The 15,061-nt window shown below is 46.6% G+C and overlaps 1 protein-coding gene across 6 annotated transcripts in view; it reads right to left on the reverse strand.

The window, feature by feature from the left end:
- SLC6A4 (solute carrier family 6 member 4) overlaps positions 1–15,061 on the reverse strand; it is a 36,353-nt gene that overhangs the window by 4,621 nt on the left and 16,671 nt on the right. For all 6 annotated transcript variants that reach the window (XM_053366545.1, XM_053366547.1, XM_053366549.1 and 3 more), the window contains 8 exons: positions 13,548–13,686; positions 12,076–12,210; positions 9,749–9,852; positions 8,766–8,893; positions 5,108–5,220; positions 4,373–4,504; positions 3,227–3,326; positions 1,801–1,901 (listed from right to left, as the gene is read on the reverse strand). In XM_053366545.1, the coding sequence (XP_053222520.1) occupies positions 1,801–1,901; positions 3,227–3,326; positions 4,373–4,504; positions 5,108–5,220; positions 8,766–8,893; positions 9,749–9,852; positions 12,076–12,210; positions 13,548–13,686 (952 nt within the window). The remainder of the gene's footprint in view (positions 1–1,800; positions 1,902–3,226; positions 3,327–4,372; positions 4,505–5,107; positions 5,221–8,765; positions 8,894–9,748; positions 9,853–12,075; positions 12,211–13,547; positions 13,687–15,061) is intronic.

Consider the following 15,061-nt stretch of genomic DNA (forward strand, 5'->3'; position numbering starts at 1 on the left):
CCTCATTCCCACTTTGTATTAGATTTTTAAAAATGCATTTGTTCAGAGAAATTAGTTCTCTCTCTTAAAAAAAAACCTACTTAAAACAATTGCACAATTAGTGCTTTAATGTACGGTATGTACGCGGGTGGCGCTGTGGGTAAAAGCCTCAGCGCCTAGGGCTTGCCGATCGAAAGGTCGGCAGTTCGAATCCCCGCGGCGGGGTGCGCTCCCGCTGCTCGGTCCCAGCGCCTGCCAACCTAGCAGTTCGAAAGCACCCCCGGGTGCAAGTAGATAAATAGGGACCGCTTACTGGCGGGAAGGTAAACGGCGTTTCCGTGTGCTGCGCTGGCTCGCCAGATGCAGCTTTGTCACGCTGGCCACGTGACCCGGAAGTGTCTCCGGACAGCGCTGGCCCCTGGCCTCTTAAGTGAGATGGGCGCACAACCCCAGAGTCTGTCAAGACTGGCCCGTACGGGCAGGGGTACCTTTACCTTTACCTTAATTTCCTGAAACTAGTGTAATGACCTGAAAGAGCAATAGTTCAGAGAACAATAGGGAACAGGACACAACTACTACGCATAATAATAATAATTTGTACCCCACCCTCCCCAGCCAAGACCAGGCTCAGGGTGGCTAACAACCAATAATAAAAGCAAGTTGATTAAAATACAATTTAAAAGATTAAGATACAACATTAAAACATTAGGATGCAGTCTCTTCATAGGAGGAGAAAGGAAAAAGAAAGAGGGGTAGGGAATCAAACTCATTCTAAGCCAAAGGCCAGGTGGAACAACTCTGTCTTACAGGCCCTGCAGAAAGAAATCAGATCCCGCAGGGCCCTGGTCTCATGAGACAGAGCGTTCCACCAGGCTGGAGCCAGTGTTGAGAAGGCCCTGTCTCTGGTTGAAGCTAATCTAACTTCCTTAGGGCCCAGGACCTCTAGGGTGTTGCTGTATATGGACCTTAAGGTACTCCATGGGGCATACCAGGAGAGGCGGTCCCGTAGGGCCAGCCCCACCATTAGATAGAAGGAGGTGGATGCCTTGGGCAGCTAATTTTGAGCTATGAACAGGCAATAAATTGAATCATAGAATTATTGAGCTGTTGAGTTAGAAGGGACCACAATGGTCATCTAGTCCAACCCCCTGCGGTGCAGGAATATTTTTACGCAATATGGGGCACAAACTGATGACCCTGAGATGAAGAGTCTATTGCTCAATCGACTGAGCTATCCTATGAGCTATCTCACTTACTGTGGTATTTTTACTGCCAAGGACAGGAAAAGGCACTTGTAGATAGTAATGCTTCAGGTGCCAAAATAACTTGCCTGGCTTTGGGTACCATGCACCTTGACTTGGAAGTGGGCAGTGGAGGGGCATAGGTGCCATTTGCTGCTTTAAGTAGCAACGTGTCTTGAGCAGGCTCTGCCCAAAAAAGTGAAGGAACAGATATCATATAGCAAACCTGTGCCAGAGGCAGTTACTTTGCCAAGTCAGTGGTGGGGTCAGAGAGAAGTTCCATAAAGTCTGTGGTAGAGCATCTGCTTTGCATGCAAAAGGTTCCAGGTTCAATCCCCAGTAGCATCTCTTGGTAGGGCTGGGAATTTCCTCTGTCTTAAACCCTGGAAGGCCACTGCCAGACCGTGTAGGCAGTACTGAACTAGATGGGCCCAGTGGTGTGACTCAGTGTAAGGCTATGTTCATAGAAGCTGTTGTGCAGGAGAGGGGTCTCTGTGTGTGTTTAATATTTTACTTTTATGATGCAAACACACTGTGGAGAAACTTCTTATTACATGTTGGGCTGGACAGACGGACTCACCAGGAGGAAAATTGGGCTGATGGCTACCCAGGAGATTCTCCAGAACCACCCAGGGCTGAATCCAAGCATCTCTTTCACGTCACTGCAGAACTGGCTGACACCTGCAAAAATAGCATAGGGTGAGGCCCATGTTACTCACGTGTTCCTATGAACTAGGTTCAGCAGAATAAAAAAGTAAAGTGTGATTGCTTTGATTGCGCCAGCTTAGATTTTCACACAGTAGTATGCAGGCTGTCAAGCTACACAGCACCCTGCTGCCATTAGTCCTAAGAGTTCTGTGAAACGTCAGAGCTCATGTGCATCCACACTAACGTAAGCTGTGGTTCATCACTCATATGTACATGGTCATAAGTGTGAGAGATTAGCAGCCAAACCTAACAAATGCATATTCTTGCCAGTTAGCATGAGAAGGGCCTAAGTCCCCAGAGCTGTATTGCTGATAGGCAAATACTCAGACCATAGAAATACAATAGGTAGAGAGGCGCTGTGTGATGTCATTTCTCCTCCTGTTGTGGAGAGGAAGGCATATATAGCACTTCAAATATCTGTCACATGGAAGATGGAGCAAGCTTGTTTTTTCCTGCTCTAGAGGCTAGGATTAAGACCAATGGCTTTAAGTTACAAGAAAGAAGATTCTGGCTAAAATCAGGAAGAGCTTTCTGACAGTAAGAGCTGTTCAGCAGTGGAACAGACTCCCTCAGGAGGTTCAGGGCCTTCCTTCCTTGGAGGTTTTTAAGGAAAGGTAGGATGGCCATCTGTCATGGATGCTTTAGTTGAGATTCCTGCATTGCTGGGGGTTGGACAAGAGGACCCTCAGGATTCCTTCCAGCTCTACAATTCTATAATGGAATAGAATCAGTTCTGTGATTCCACGATTCTGTGAATTACACAAACCTAAATTGCTGGTATGCGCTTGAGTCCCTCCTGCAAAATACTGACAGTCTGGAGGCAACCACAATGGGCCTGGTGTATGGATCTAGCAAGGCCCAGATGCCCCACTGGCTGCCTTTTGAGGAGTAAAGCAGTGAAATGTATGTGTCTTCTCTTTCTAAACCCTGTCTTACTTTCAAAGCAATAAGGAACCTGCATTATACTCCAGTCACTATGAGGCTAAGAATAACTACTAGCCACGATGGCTGTGCTCTGTCTCCACGGTTGTGGGCAGCAAATAACAGTTGCTGGAAACTACGGGAGAGTAAAGCTTTGCTACTGTGCTCAGGTCCTCATTGAGGGCATCTGGATGGCCATGGTGAAAACAGGAGTCATGACTAGAAGAGCCTTTGGCCTGATCCAGCTGGCTCTTTTTATGTTCTTATGCTCATTCAAAAGTGATTAAGTGTAACTCTGATGGATGCCCTCTCAAATACACATTTGCATGAGCACAGGAGTCTCATCAGCAAGTGTACCGGCATGCAGCTATCCTCACCGTAAAACCAAGCCACTGCAATGGATTCCAGGAACACCACGGCTATCACAGCTGGGCCCGTGGCATATTCTTCAAGCAGCTTTACGACATACGCACCACCCTAGAGCAAGAGAAAGAAAGATCATGGGAAACAACAGGTTTGTTTCTAGTTCCCAGAAGGCAAAACTTGTACAGAGCTCATTAGCTCATTGGAGAGGGAGCAGAAGCCTGTAATGTACTTTAATCTGATGCTCCCTTCAGTACCTGTGCAACCTGACTAATCCTGAACAGTGTAAATGACCCAGTTTCTCCAACTTCCCTTCCTTTGCCTCACACAATACAGCAACCATGCAGATAAGAAAAGGCTGAGTGGAATGTGTGATCAATCCAGTAGGGGATCGATGCCTCTTTGTTTCTTCCCTGGTGAGAACGTTGAAGGGGCAATGACTGACAGTAAAGCTGAGGGCAGACCCTTGTGTTCCTGTTCTTTTCCCCCTTGGGAGTCAGACTTTCCCAAAAGGGGAAGGGAATTGTGCCTCCAGCAGGAACTGGGACTCCTGTTTTGCATTCCAAATCAAGGAGCAATATCTGATAAAACTGTGTGTGATACAGGTTTCTCATGAAACGATCCATCTATGCTTGGTCGTAACACCTCCCTTGTCAGAGTCTTCACTATCTCTAGTTCAACTTGGCATCTCATCCAATCTGTTGACATCATAGCGCCACAACATGCAATTTGAGACACCCCAAACCGTTTGGGAAACTGGGTTATGTAGCACTGGGAGGGCTTTTCAACACTCCCCACCCCCAAATGTCTCAGACATTATTGCCACTTAACGCAGCTCTGGCTGATTTGCAGTGTTTTGAAACAACACATTCAGTTTTTAAAACAGCCCTGATCAAGGCTGCATGGGAAAGCATTTGGAATCTGATCATTCAGAACCTGTGGAAAGGCATGGTAGAAATCTAACAAGGAAATCATTTGCAGGGTTGTAGAGAACAGCACCAATCTTGGATTGTGTCTGATTGTTTGAAGTCCAAGAGCTACACTCCAGCATCCTCTGTGGCATTAAAGGGAAGTCTGGAATCCAAATTGCACACCAGACGCACATACACACTTCACCCTACCGAATGGCTTGACTGGCCATGGAAAGATGAGCTACTCACAAAGGTCAGCGTCGGCATGGCACCCAAGAAGCAGGTCACAATGAAACCCAGCACAAACAGCTCCCGGCGCTTGCTCCAGATGTGTGGGAATTCATCCAGGACGGCAGTGATCACCCCTTCTAGGCCTGCAAACTGGGAAAAGCACACAGAGGAGTCAATGAAGGAAAGGCAGCTGCCTTCTTCCCCAGAACTCTTAGAGCTTGCAAAGGGATCCAAACAATTCTGTGTTTGTGCTTGGTGAACTGAACCTGTTTTCAGGCTAATGGAATAACCCCACAGCCTGATGCTAAGGGCCAGACCAGGCAATTCACATTCTGCCCATACCCCAGAGGCTACGACCTGATTTTGCCTGCCTCCTCTCCTTGGTGTTGACCAGTCATCCCTAGCCTGATGCTCTCCAGATGTTTGGGGAAACTCCCACCAGACCCAGCTAGTACTCCAAGTAAGACCCTGGCAACACAACTTGTTGGTTGGGGCTAATGGGACTTAGTCCAAAATGGCTTCACTGACTGAGGACACCAAGTTCAGGAAAGCGGCTCTAGATTCCGCCCCAGAGGAAGTGGGGAAAACATTGTTTTCTTACTAGCTGGTCAAGTGTCAGCATTCCAGCACGAACGCCAACTGAGGTTATCCAAAAAGATAATATTTCCATTCTTCAGATTTGGTTTGGCTAAGTGTGGACTAAGTCTGCAATAACACACACAGAACCTTTCCTTCTACTGCTCCATTACTCACTGTGCTGTCCAGTCCCAGGGTGATCAACATAAGGAAGAATATAATGGCAAAGAAGGTGGAGGCAGGCATGTTTGCGATGGCCTCTGCATAGGTGATGAAGAGGAGGCTGGGTCCTGTCAGTCAATGAGATAACAGTCCATGACTTATTCTGCTTCCTCCAGAGTTTATCCCCCCCCCCCCCAGCTTGTAACACAGTGGCTAATGTCAATATAAGTTAACACAAAAGCCATATACCAGATAAGAGAAAAACAAATCAGAACAGCTGATAATCAGCAGCATAAATAATCAGCCACCCCTTTCAGAGCCAGTTCAGCTGTGACGGTATCTTCTCGCCACCATGCTTTAATCTGGCACGTCAAACACATTAGGAAGGAGCCAATCTGATCTCCTGTGACAGGGAGTTCCACAGGCCTGACGTCATACTCTCCTATATTCCCACCAGCTGCAACTCTAATGGTGGCAGGCATAAAGAGCCGCCTCCTCCAAAGGTCACCAGTCAAGGGTCTCTAATGTGGTGTCTTCTGGATGGGAGTTGGAGTACTACATAGGAAGAGCCTGCTGGATTAGGCCAGTGGCTTGTCTAGGCCAGTATCCTGTTAGGAACATAAGAGGCTGTCTTATACCAATACTGACCTTTTACTCTATCTAGGTCAGTATTGTCCAAGCTCTCCATGGTTTCAGACAAGGAGCTTTTCCCAGCCCTATGTGAAGATACCATTGGGAGTTGAACCTGGAGCTTCTGCATGTAAGGCAAATGTGCTACTGCTGAGCTATGCCAGTTCCCCACTGTTCTCATGGTGGCCAACCAGATGCCCTAAATGGGAAGCCCAGTGGCCCTGCAGCATCTATTCTAGAGGGCACCATGTTTACTACCCATGAGTGGCCAGACAGGTTGGTGTGGAAGGAGACAGTGCTTCACATTACGGTTTGGGCCTAGCCCATTTCAGACTTTAAAGCTAACTGCAGCTCAGATGCTGTCCAGGAGCCAAATCAGCTGGCACCAGCCATAGAGCTGCATCCTCCCCAAACTTTTACTATTTTTGTTTATTTTAGGCGGCTATATACCCCACCCTTAAACAATTCCCCAGGACAGCTTACATTATCAAAATACAATAAACAATAAAAATGTGATAAAATATAATCTGGCTCTGGTTGGGACTCCAGCTGACGCAGTTTGGACCAGCAGAAGTTTCCAAACACTTCAAAGGGAGCCCCACTTAGAGCATGTTACAGTGATCCAACCTTTATGTAACTAAGGCATGTGTGATCATGGCCAGTGGCTATACTTCTGCCAGCAAAAGCATTGTCCAGAGCCAAGCTGATTGGCTCTGGGCAATGCTCTTGACCCTGTGGGTGCCTGTAAGGAGCTTGCTGCAGCAAGTGAGCTGGGAATCCTGTGCAGCACTATCTCAGTGTGGCATCAGGCTCTAGCAGGATGGAAGGGAGCGGCTTTGTCCCCTGGCTTGATGAATTGTATTGCGTTTCATCTTGAGGGCCTTCAATCCTTCATCCAGTCTCAAACATCCCTTTCAAGCAGCCAGTTGGCAGAGCTCTGAAGGGCAAAAGTTTATAGATCTGAGAGTATCCCATGCCTTGTCAACGGCAGGCACCAGAGATCTGTATATTTTTCAAGGAGGATGCTACCCATAATCACTAAATGGAACCTTCATGATTTGAAGCCAGGCCAAACAAACTAGAAATAGCACTCCAGACTTTATTCTGAAACAGCAAGGCAATCCCTATGTTCCAGTCTCTCTGACCTCGCATTCCAAACAGAGGATTTTCCAGCTTGGTCTCCATGACTTCCAACCAAGGAGAGTTCCCTACCTCATTGGAAGCTGACTGATATGCCAAGTCAGACCCCACTGGTCCATCTAGCTCAGTAACACCTATGCTGGCGTTCCCTGACTTGAGTAACACAGGATATTGACAAGCTGGAACATGTGCAGAGGAAAGAAACCAGGATGACAAAGGGTCTGGATACCAAGCCTTATGAGGAACGGTTGAGGAAGTTTGATCTGTTTAGTTTGGAGAAGAGAAGACCTAGAGGTGATATGATAACTGTTTCAAGCTTGTTTCCTGCTGCTCCAGAGGGTAGGACCTGAACCAATGGATTCAAATTCCAACTAAACATTTAGAATAACTTTCTGGTGGTAAGAGCTGAACAACAGTGGAATGGGCTTCTCTGAAGGTGGTGGACACTCTTTCATTGGGGGTTTTAAACAGAGGTTGGATAACCATCTGTCAGGGATTCTTTAGCTGTGATTCCTGCACTGCAGGGGGTTGGACTAGATGACTCTAAGGGTCCCTTTCAGCTCTTCTGTGATTCTGATTTGCCTTCCAGAAGCTGCTGAATTATTACTACCACCATCCCTGACCATTGGCCATGCTGGCTGGGGCTAATGGGAATCAGGAGTCCTGCAACATCTGGAGATGTTCCCTTTGGAGAAGAATTTTAGGCAAAACTGAGGCTGTTAGCCCTACCTGGAGTTGCTAGGAATTGAACCCGGAACATTTTTTCATGCAAAGCCAAACATTGTAATTTGAGAATTAAGTAGGTCTTGACTAAACATGCTGAGCTGCTTTAGGAATGTGTCGTCTTATGCCTTCAAGTCAAGTTTGCCAGCATCCTGCATGTGTGGCTAGACACCGTGTCAAAATTAGTCAGCCAAGGAAGTGTTTGAGGAATTCTTCAATGAGGCCATTGAACCCAGTTGCCTAATAATGAACCCAGTTGCTCACTGAAACATGTTTCATGGGAACTCAGGAAGCTAGCCACCTTATGCCAGATCAGACTATTAGATGCCTAGCCCACTACTATGACTAGTAGGGGCTCAGGGAGAAAAGGGTCTTCCCCCATCACTTGCATCTAACATTACCGTACTTCTTCAGAAGGGGACTGGAGATGCTAGGGATGGAACCTTGCTCACTGGTTCCAGCCCTTCCTCAACTGGCTATTGAGACACAGTGGTGCCTGGTGTTCTCTTGTTTTAAAAGGGGCTGTGCAGAGTTTCTTAGGATGCAAAAGATCCTCTGCAGGACAGCTTGCATCAGAATAAAGGAACATACTGAGCCAGACCATTGGTTCATCTTGCTCAGTATTGTCTACACTGACTGGTAGTGGCTCTGCAAGGTTTTAGGCAGGGAATCTTTCCCAGCCCTGCCTGGAGATACCATTGCAGATTGAACCTGGGACTTTCTGCGCCCCAGTGGGCTGCAGCCTTCCCACCATCACAGGAAAGGTAGTGAGAGTATAAAAGGAAAGGATTGGGAAGAATTCTTTGTCTGCATTGCACTTCCCAGACCAGTATGTCAAACTGAAAAGTAGCTATCTTTCGAATTCACACTTCTCCAAATTTTGCAGTGCAGTTCTCCAGACAAAAAAATGTTCACCAAAGAAAGTATATGTTAGAGGAAGAAATCTTGCTTTCGTAGAAATGACATACAAAAATTACTTGTAAAAATACATCAGTTTGGGGAGATTGTTTACATAGACGTATTACAGAAAATTGCAAACAAACTTACATTTTCAGGTGCAATTAAAAAACAACGACCCCAACCATACTGCAAACTGCTGAAGAAATGGGGCAAACGGAACATAAGACTGGGAAAATGTGAAGCTGAGATTGGCCACATTTGCCCATCCTTGGTTGCTTACCTGTATCTCGGGCCACGTCTGCCACCTCTTGGTTCCTCATCTCGGCCATGTAGCCCAGCACGGTGAAGATGACGAACCCGGACACAAAACTGGTCAGGCAGTTCACAGTGCTGGTGACTAGAGCGTCCCTGTAATGGAAACGTGCATGCCTCTGAGAATCAGGACATGCTTGTGATACAACATACACACATACCCCATACATGCTCTGGTTATCTCCCGCTTGGACTACTGCAATGCACTCTACGTGGGGCTACCTTTGAAGGTGACTCAGAAACTACAACTAATCCAGAATGCGGCAGCTAGACTGGTGACTGGGGGCGGCCGCCGAGACCATATAACACCGGTCTTGAAAGACCTACATTGGCTCCCAGTACGTTTCCGAGCACAATTCAAAGTGTTGGTGCTGACCTTGAAAGCCCTAAACGGCCTCGGTCCAGTATACCTGAAGGAGCGTCTCCACCCCCATCATTCTGCCCGGACGCTGAGGTCCAGCGCCGAGGGCCTTCTGGCGGTTCCCTCATTGTGAGAAGCAAAGCTACAGGGAACCAGGCAGAGGGCCTTCTCGGTAGTGGCACCCGCCCTGTGGAACGCCCTTCCAGCAGATGTCAAAGCGATAAACAACTACCTGACATTCAGAAGACATCTTAAGGCAGCCCTGTTCAGGGAAGTTTTTAATGTGTGATATTTTACTGTATTTTTGGGTTTTATGGAAGCCGCCCAGAGTGGCTGGGGAGGCCCAGCCAGATGGGCGGGGTATAAATAATAAATTATTATTATTATTATTATTATTATTATTATTATTATTATTATTATTATTATTATACACAAATTCTCCTTGTACCCTCCAGCTGGTCTGATTTGGAGTGTAAATAATTACAACTATGTGCAAACCATCAATATGTTTATTAGAGTCTTCCACAATGGCAAGTTGAGTCATCGTCCCCCCCCTCTTCCCAGTAATCTTCCTCCTTGAGAAAACTCACTGGTAGCAGTTGTTATGGAACTTGTTGTAGCTTGCAAAGGCTAGGAGGACCCCAAATCCTGGGCCGAGAGAGAAGAAGATCTGAGCAGCTGCATCAATCCACACCTAAAAAGAAAAGAACACAGCTCACTAAAAAGGGTATCGGTAAAAGCAGAGTTGTTCTGGGAAGCCATGGAAGGAGTGAGCGCTTTCAGCTTCCAGTTTGTGTTTTGAGCCCTGTGCTTCAAAGAGTTTTGGGTTAAGAGTTTACTATAGCGACTCTTGCTGGAACTGAGGAAGCTATCAGTTAGATACAGGCAGGGACGACTGCTTTGTAGCAGACGCAGTGGAGTTGAAGACCTAGCAGGGCAATACCAGTCGCAGTGGCCTGCCACTCCATGGGTTCCCCACAGTAGATCCACTAAGGTCCTCCCCCACAGCTGGCCATCTAAGCTACTGGCCATCACTGCATTTTGTGACAGTTAGTTCCATAGCTTAATAATGCAGTATGTGAAGTTACATTGGGGGAGAGGGTTGGCCTGTCTTGATTCTCCTGCCACTCAATTTCATTGAGTGACTCCTAGTTGCCTCTCTATCCAATTTCTCTGCATCATGCTATAGTATTACAAACCTCCATCAATTCTCTCCTTAATTACCTTTTTTTCTTTTCTGGTTAAAAAAAATCCAAAACCCTATAGCCTTCCTTTATAGAGAAAATGCTCTGGATCCATGATAATCTTGTGGCTATTTTCTGCACATTTGTACTGAGCCAGGCCAGTGGTCCATAGCAGATGAAGTTGCACTCTAGTGTTTTCAACATTTTCAGTCCTACCTGGAGATGCTGAGGATTGAATATGGGACCCTTTGCACTCAAAGCAGATACTCTACCACTGAGCTGTGACTTTTTCCTAGTTCTTTCAATATCCTTTTTGAGATGAGATGACCACAACTATACACTATATTTCAAGTTCACCCACCCCATAGATTTATTCAAGTGCATTACACCACTGGCAAACTTATTTTCAGTTCTTTCTTGATAGCACTTAGGATGGAATTTGCTATACTCAGCTGCCACACACTGGGTTGACATCTCTGAGCTGTCCTTCTCCCATCACCCCAAGATCCGTTTCCTGACTAGCCTTCTTATCTCCTGTTTTCTCCAGAACAAACCAGTTCCTTTTTATTCTCCAGACTCAAAGCTGAGCACTGCCCGACTCTGTAGATCTTTCCTGCCCCAGGAGCCACCACATGAAAGCTTTGTGGCCATATATCAACAGCACAGAGATCGCAATCTGGCCTCGCTCATCGCTTCAGAAACATCCAATACAATACTAACACCCTTTATTACTTTTAGGGGAGGCAACGGGGCCTTATTGGAGATGTGGCTTTATCAGAGAACGATGTGTCTTCATTTCCTCTTCATTGAACTCTCTCCTATCAAACGGGAGCCCGCTGGCTGGTGAATATTAGAACCTGTAATCTCAATAGTAGCTGTATTTATTACTTAGAGGGCCAAAATCTCCCCCAACCTCATCTGAGTCTTTCATAACTATTCAGGGGGAAATGACATTTGCATCTGCTATACAGAATGCAATGCCTGATGGCTTGTGGGGGCAACCTACTGCCAGCATATAACACATCCTGCTTGAGGGATTTGCACTGGCTGTCAATTTGCTACTAACATAAGTCCCTATACAGCTCAGGAACAGGATACTTGAGAGACTGTCTGATCCCTTATACACTCAGCAGACAGTCTGCAGAAAAGCTTCTTCTGCAAGTTCCATTTATCCTGTTTTCCAGCTGTTTCCAGAAAATACAGATAGTGGGTGGGTGTTGTATCTCGACAGGAACACTATACCATAGAGCAGGAGCAAGCATAATACCTGTCTTGCTCCAAGTAGCTGCAGAGCAGGCTTCGGTAAACCTTGGAACTTACACAAAGCCAAAGAGCACTCCCCAAGCATTACCCTCTGGAAACAACCAAATAGAATCAGAACCACTGCGAAGTGGTGCCACCCACCGCCTGACTCGGACAGCTGCTCCAGAAGGATACCATGGTTGAAATACCATGGTATTGAAAGCTGCTGAAAGGTTGATAATTAACAGGGATACAAGAGTGCCTGGATCTGGTCTGCAGCCACCCACTCAAGAACCTTGCTCAAGAAGGAGAAAGTGGCAACTGACCAGTGATTACCTAGATTTTTACTTAGGTTGGGAGAAGCCTGACTGAGTACCTGGTTCACCCCCCCCCATCCTCAAATCTAGTACATTACTCTGCATTTGCCACAGGACTTTAAGGTAGCCGATCCATTCATCTGATTTGTTGCACCCGCCTCCCCCCCTGCTTACCTCAGTAGCAAAAAGCTTATCCCATTCGGGCTTCAGGTAGTAGACCACCCCTCTCCAGGCCCCAGGCAAGGTAGCGCCCCGTATTAAGAGGACAAAGAGTATGACATAAGGGAATGTGGCAGTCACCCACACAACCTGTTTGGAGAAGAAATCAAGACTGAGGATTCGTCCGAGGGAAACCACCAGCACAAAGGATGAAAACTTTGCTCTGAATTAGCAGCAATATTAATTTATTAAATTGATAGCCCACTCTCCACCGCAACTCAAAACATGCCCACGGTGCCTAGCAACATCAAATCCAACAAGACCATATCTAAAAACAGTAATTAAAATGAAAGTTTTAATATAGACAGTGCCTGAATGTCCCTATCCAAAGACCCAGGCAAATAAGAACACCAGCATTTTAGTGCAAATTTATCCTAATGTATACATTTTTAGCAGATATATACATTTTTGCAAAGCAAATGTTACATGCTTTTGTGGGCTAGTTTAACTGAACTATATGCACATTTTACCTTAGAATATGCATCTCTGTACATTTTAGTTGACTGGAGAACTGCCTTGCAAAATTCGGAGATGTGCAAATGTTATAGAATCCCCCCATCCCTAGTTCCGGGGGTCTCTTCTGCCAGCTCCATGAACGATCCCATCCTGTGCCAAAGCCCTGTCTCTTCCCACCCCAAGGAGGTGGCACAGACTCCCCTGAGTCTGAACTTCCTTCCTCTTGACCTGCTCCCATGGGACAGATGGGGTTTCCTGGCCTAGTGGCGCCTTGCCTGCTGCCTCATATTTGGGAGGCTTGTGGTGTCTGCGCCCCTGACACTGACAAATCTTCTGTATAGAAAAGGCCTTCCTAACACACAGCCAGAAGGAAGGATGGCGACATCCTCACTGGGTGCTAGCCAAGATCACAGGAGGCCACCAACTTGGGTAACTTCAGAATACTCTCAGATCATTCCAGCTGCTTCTCAAGACAGGAACATGAAAGTGTTCTCCATCTTTTTGGTGGTAGAAATAGGGAACCTTTTTCAGCTTGCGGGCCACGTTCCCTTAATGGGCAACTTTCCAGTGGCCATATGCCATGTTTGGGCCAGACCAGAGGTAAAAACAGATGGGACACTTACTGTGTACAGTAATCCGTATCCCAGCCATGCAAAAGCCAGAAGTATCTACAAACACACCAGCACATACCATCTCCCCAGTCTCTAGCCAGGCAAGCTAGAGACATTCTCATATGTCAAGAACACATTCAAGTCAGCACTTGAGAAGGGGACAGGGCAGGGCTGGTGAGGGTGCTGCCTGATGAAGGGGTGTGGTCTGGGAAGACCCCTAAGGCACTAAGGAATGGAGAAGCCTGGTGGGCCACATGAACCTCCCCCCCCCCCGGTCTTCAGATACAGCATCCCTTTCCATCCCTGACCACCAGATACAATCCTGGCGTAGCTCCTCCTGCTGTTGGCCTTGCTCTTCACCTTTCCAGATGTTTTGACTCCTTTCCAGATGCTGAAGTACACAATGGTGAAGATAAGCATCAAACACAGGACGAGCTGCCAGCTGATTCCTCCCAGGTCATCCAGCCCCTTGGATCTGTGCACTTGGAGAATGTGGCGGCTGAAATGGAAAGGAAACAGACGTGTTGGGGATCCTTTGGGATGCAGACTTTCCGAAGGGATCATTTCAAGCGGGTGACGTTTGCTTCAAGTCCATGAGTCCTGAGGGTGGGATGGAGTGGGGTTTGCTACTGGGAACTTGCCATCAATGTGACTGTTGGAGGCAAGCCAAACAAACGGGAAGTCAGGAACAGGGTAGCCTTGCAATGTTGTTGGGCAGCAACTTCCACCATCCCCCTGACCATTGGCCATGCTGGCTGCTGATGGGGCTGATGGGCATTGGAGCCCAACATTGTCTGGAGGGAATCACATTGGCTTCTCATTTAAAGATTTGCTCCTGGGTACGAGCGGGGGAGAAAGAAGAACAGCCTAGAGCTGGCTACCTCATATCAATTTCATGCCAGTGCTGTTCAAAAAGTGGCAGTTATTTACTTCAGTTAGTTTTTTATCAAAAATGGTTTGGATTTCCTTTCTTTGGCAATCAAAACAATGTACATACATCTTGAGCCAGGCCTGATTACAGCAATTTCGAGGAATCAGCTAACATCAGTTGGCGGGGTGGTCCTAACTTCTGACAATTCTGGCACACATTTCCCCCGTTGATTAAAATGGGAGATGCCACTTCATTCTTATACCTGAAAGGGCTTCCTTTATACACTATACTATGAAGCATACTTTTTATGGCCCGGATCGCATGTAACATTAAACCATGGTTTATTAAACGTGTGCAGACCCTGCCCAGTACCTTAACTGTGGCTTGTTTACAGTCAACAAACTGACTTGAAGCCATGGTTTACTGTTGGCTTCTAAAACTTGAGTTATTTTAACTATGGCTTGGTGCTACTTGTGAAAAATAGCACCCTTGGCTTTTTTGGCTACCCCACCCCAGACACTTCACATTCTAATGAGGCAAGAGTAGCTGGAAAACAGAAGAAGCTTTGGAGAAACAAGTCATAGTTTGATCATCTGTAGGAGAAATTGTTTTTAATTCATGGTTTGTTAAATGAACAATGACACAGTGTTAAATGTGAACCAGGCCTGTGTGTTTCTGCATGAGTCACAATTCTATGTAGGCTTTCTGTTTGGGAGGGGCTACACTCAGAATAGTGACTCATGCAGAGATACAATAGGCAGCTTTCTCTGTGAGGGTGGACAATTCTTTTGCTTTTCTATATCAGGAGTGGCAGTTTGCTCAGTGCAGAACTTTGACAGAATTATCCGTGCCACCAGCAGAGATGGATTGGAAGGAGGTGAGAACAGAGCAGGGAGTCATCCAGAGATCCAGAATGCACCCTCCTCTGTTCATGGATGCTTTGGGCACTTAGGAACCTTGTGTGTTTTGACATGTTTCTCACAGCTCTAGCAGATCTCTTGCA

The sequence above is a fragment of the Podarcis raffonei genome, chromosome 15 (genome assembly GCF_027172205.1).
Source record: "Podarcis raffonei isolate rPodRaf1 chromosome 15, rPodRaf1.pri, whole genome shotgun sequence".
NCBI classification, from domain to species: Eukaryota; Metazoa; Chordata; class Lepidosauria; order Squamata; family Lacertidae; genus Podarcis; species Podarcis raffonei.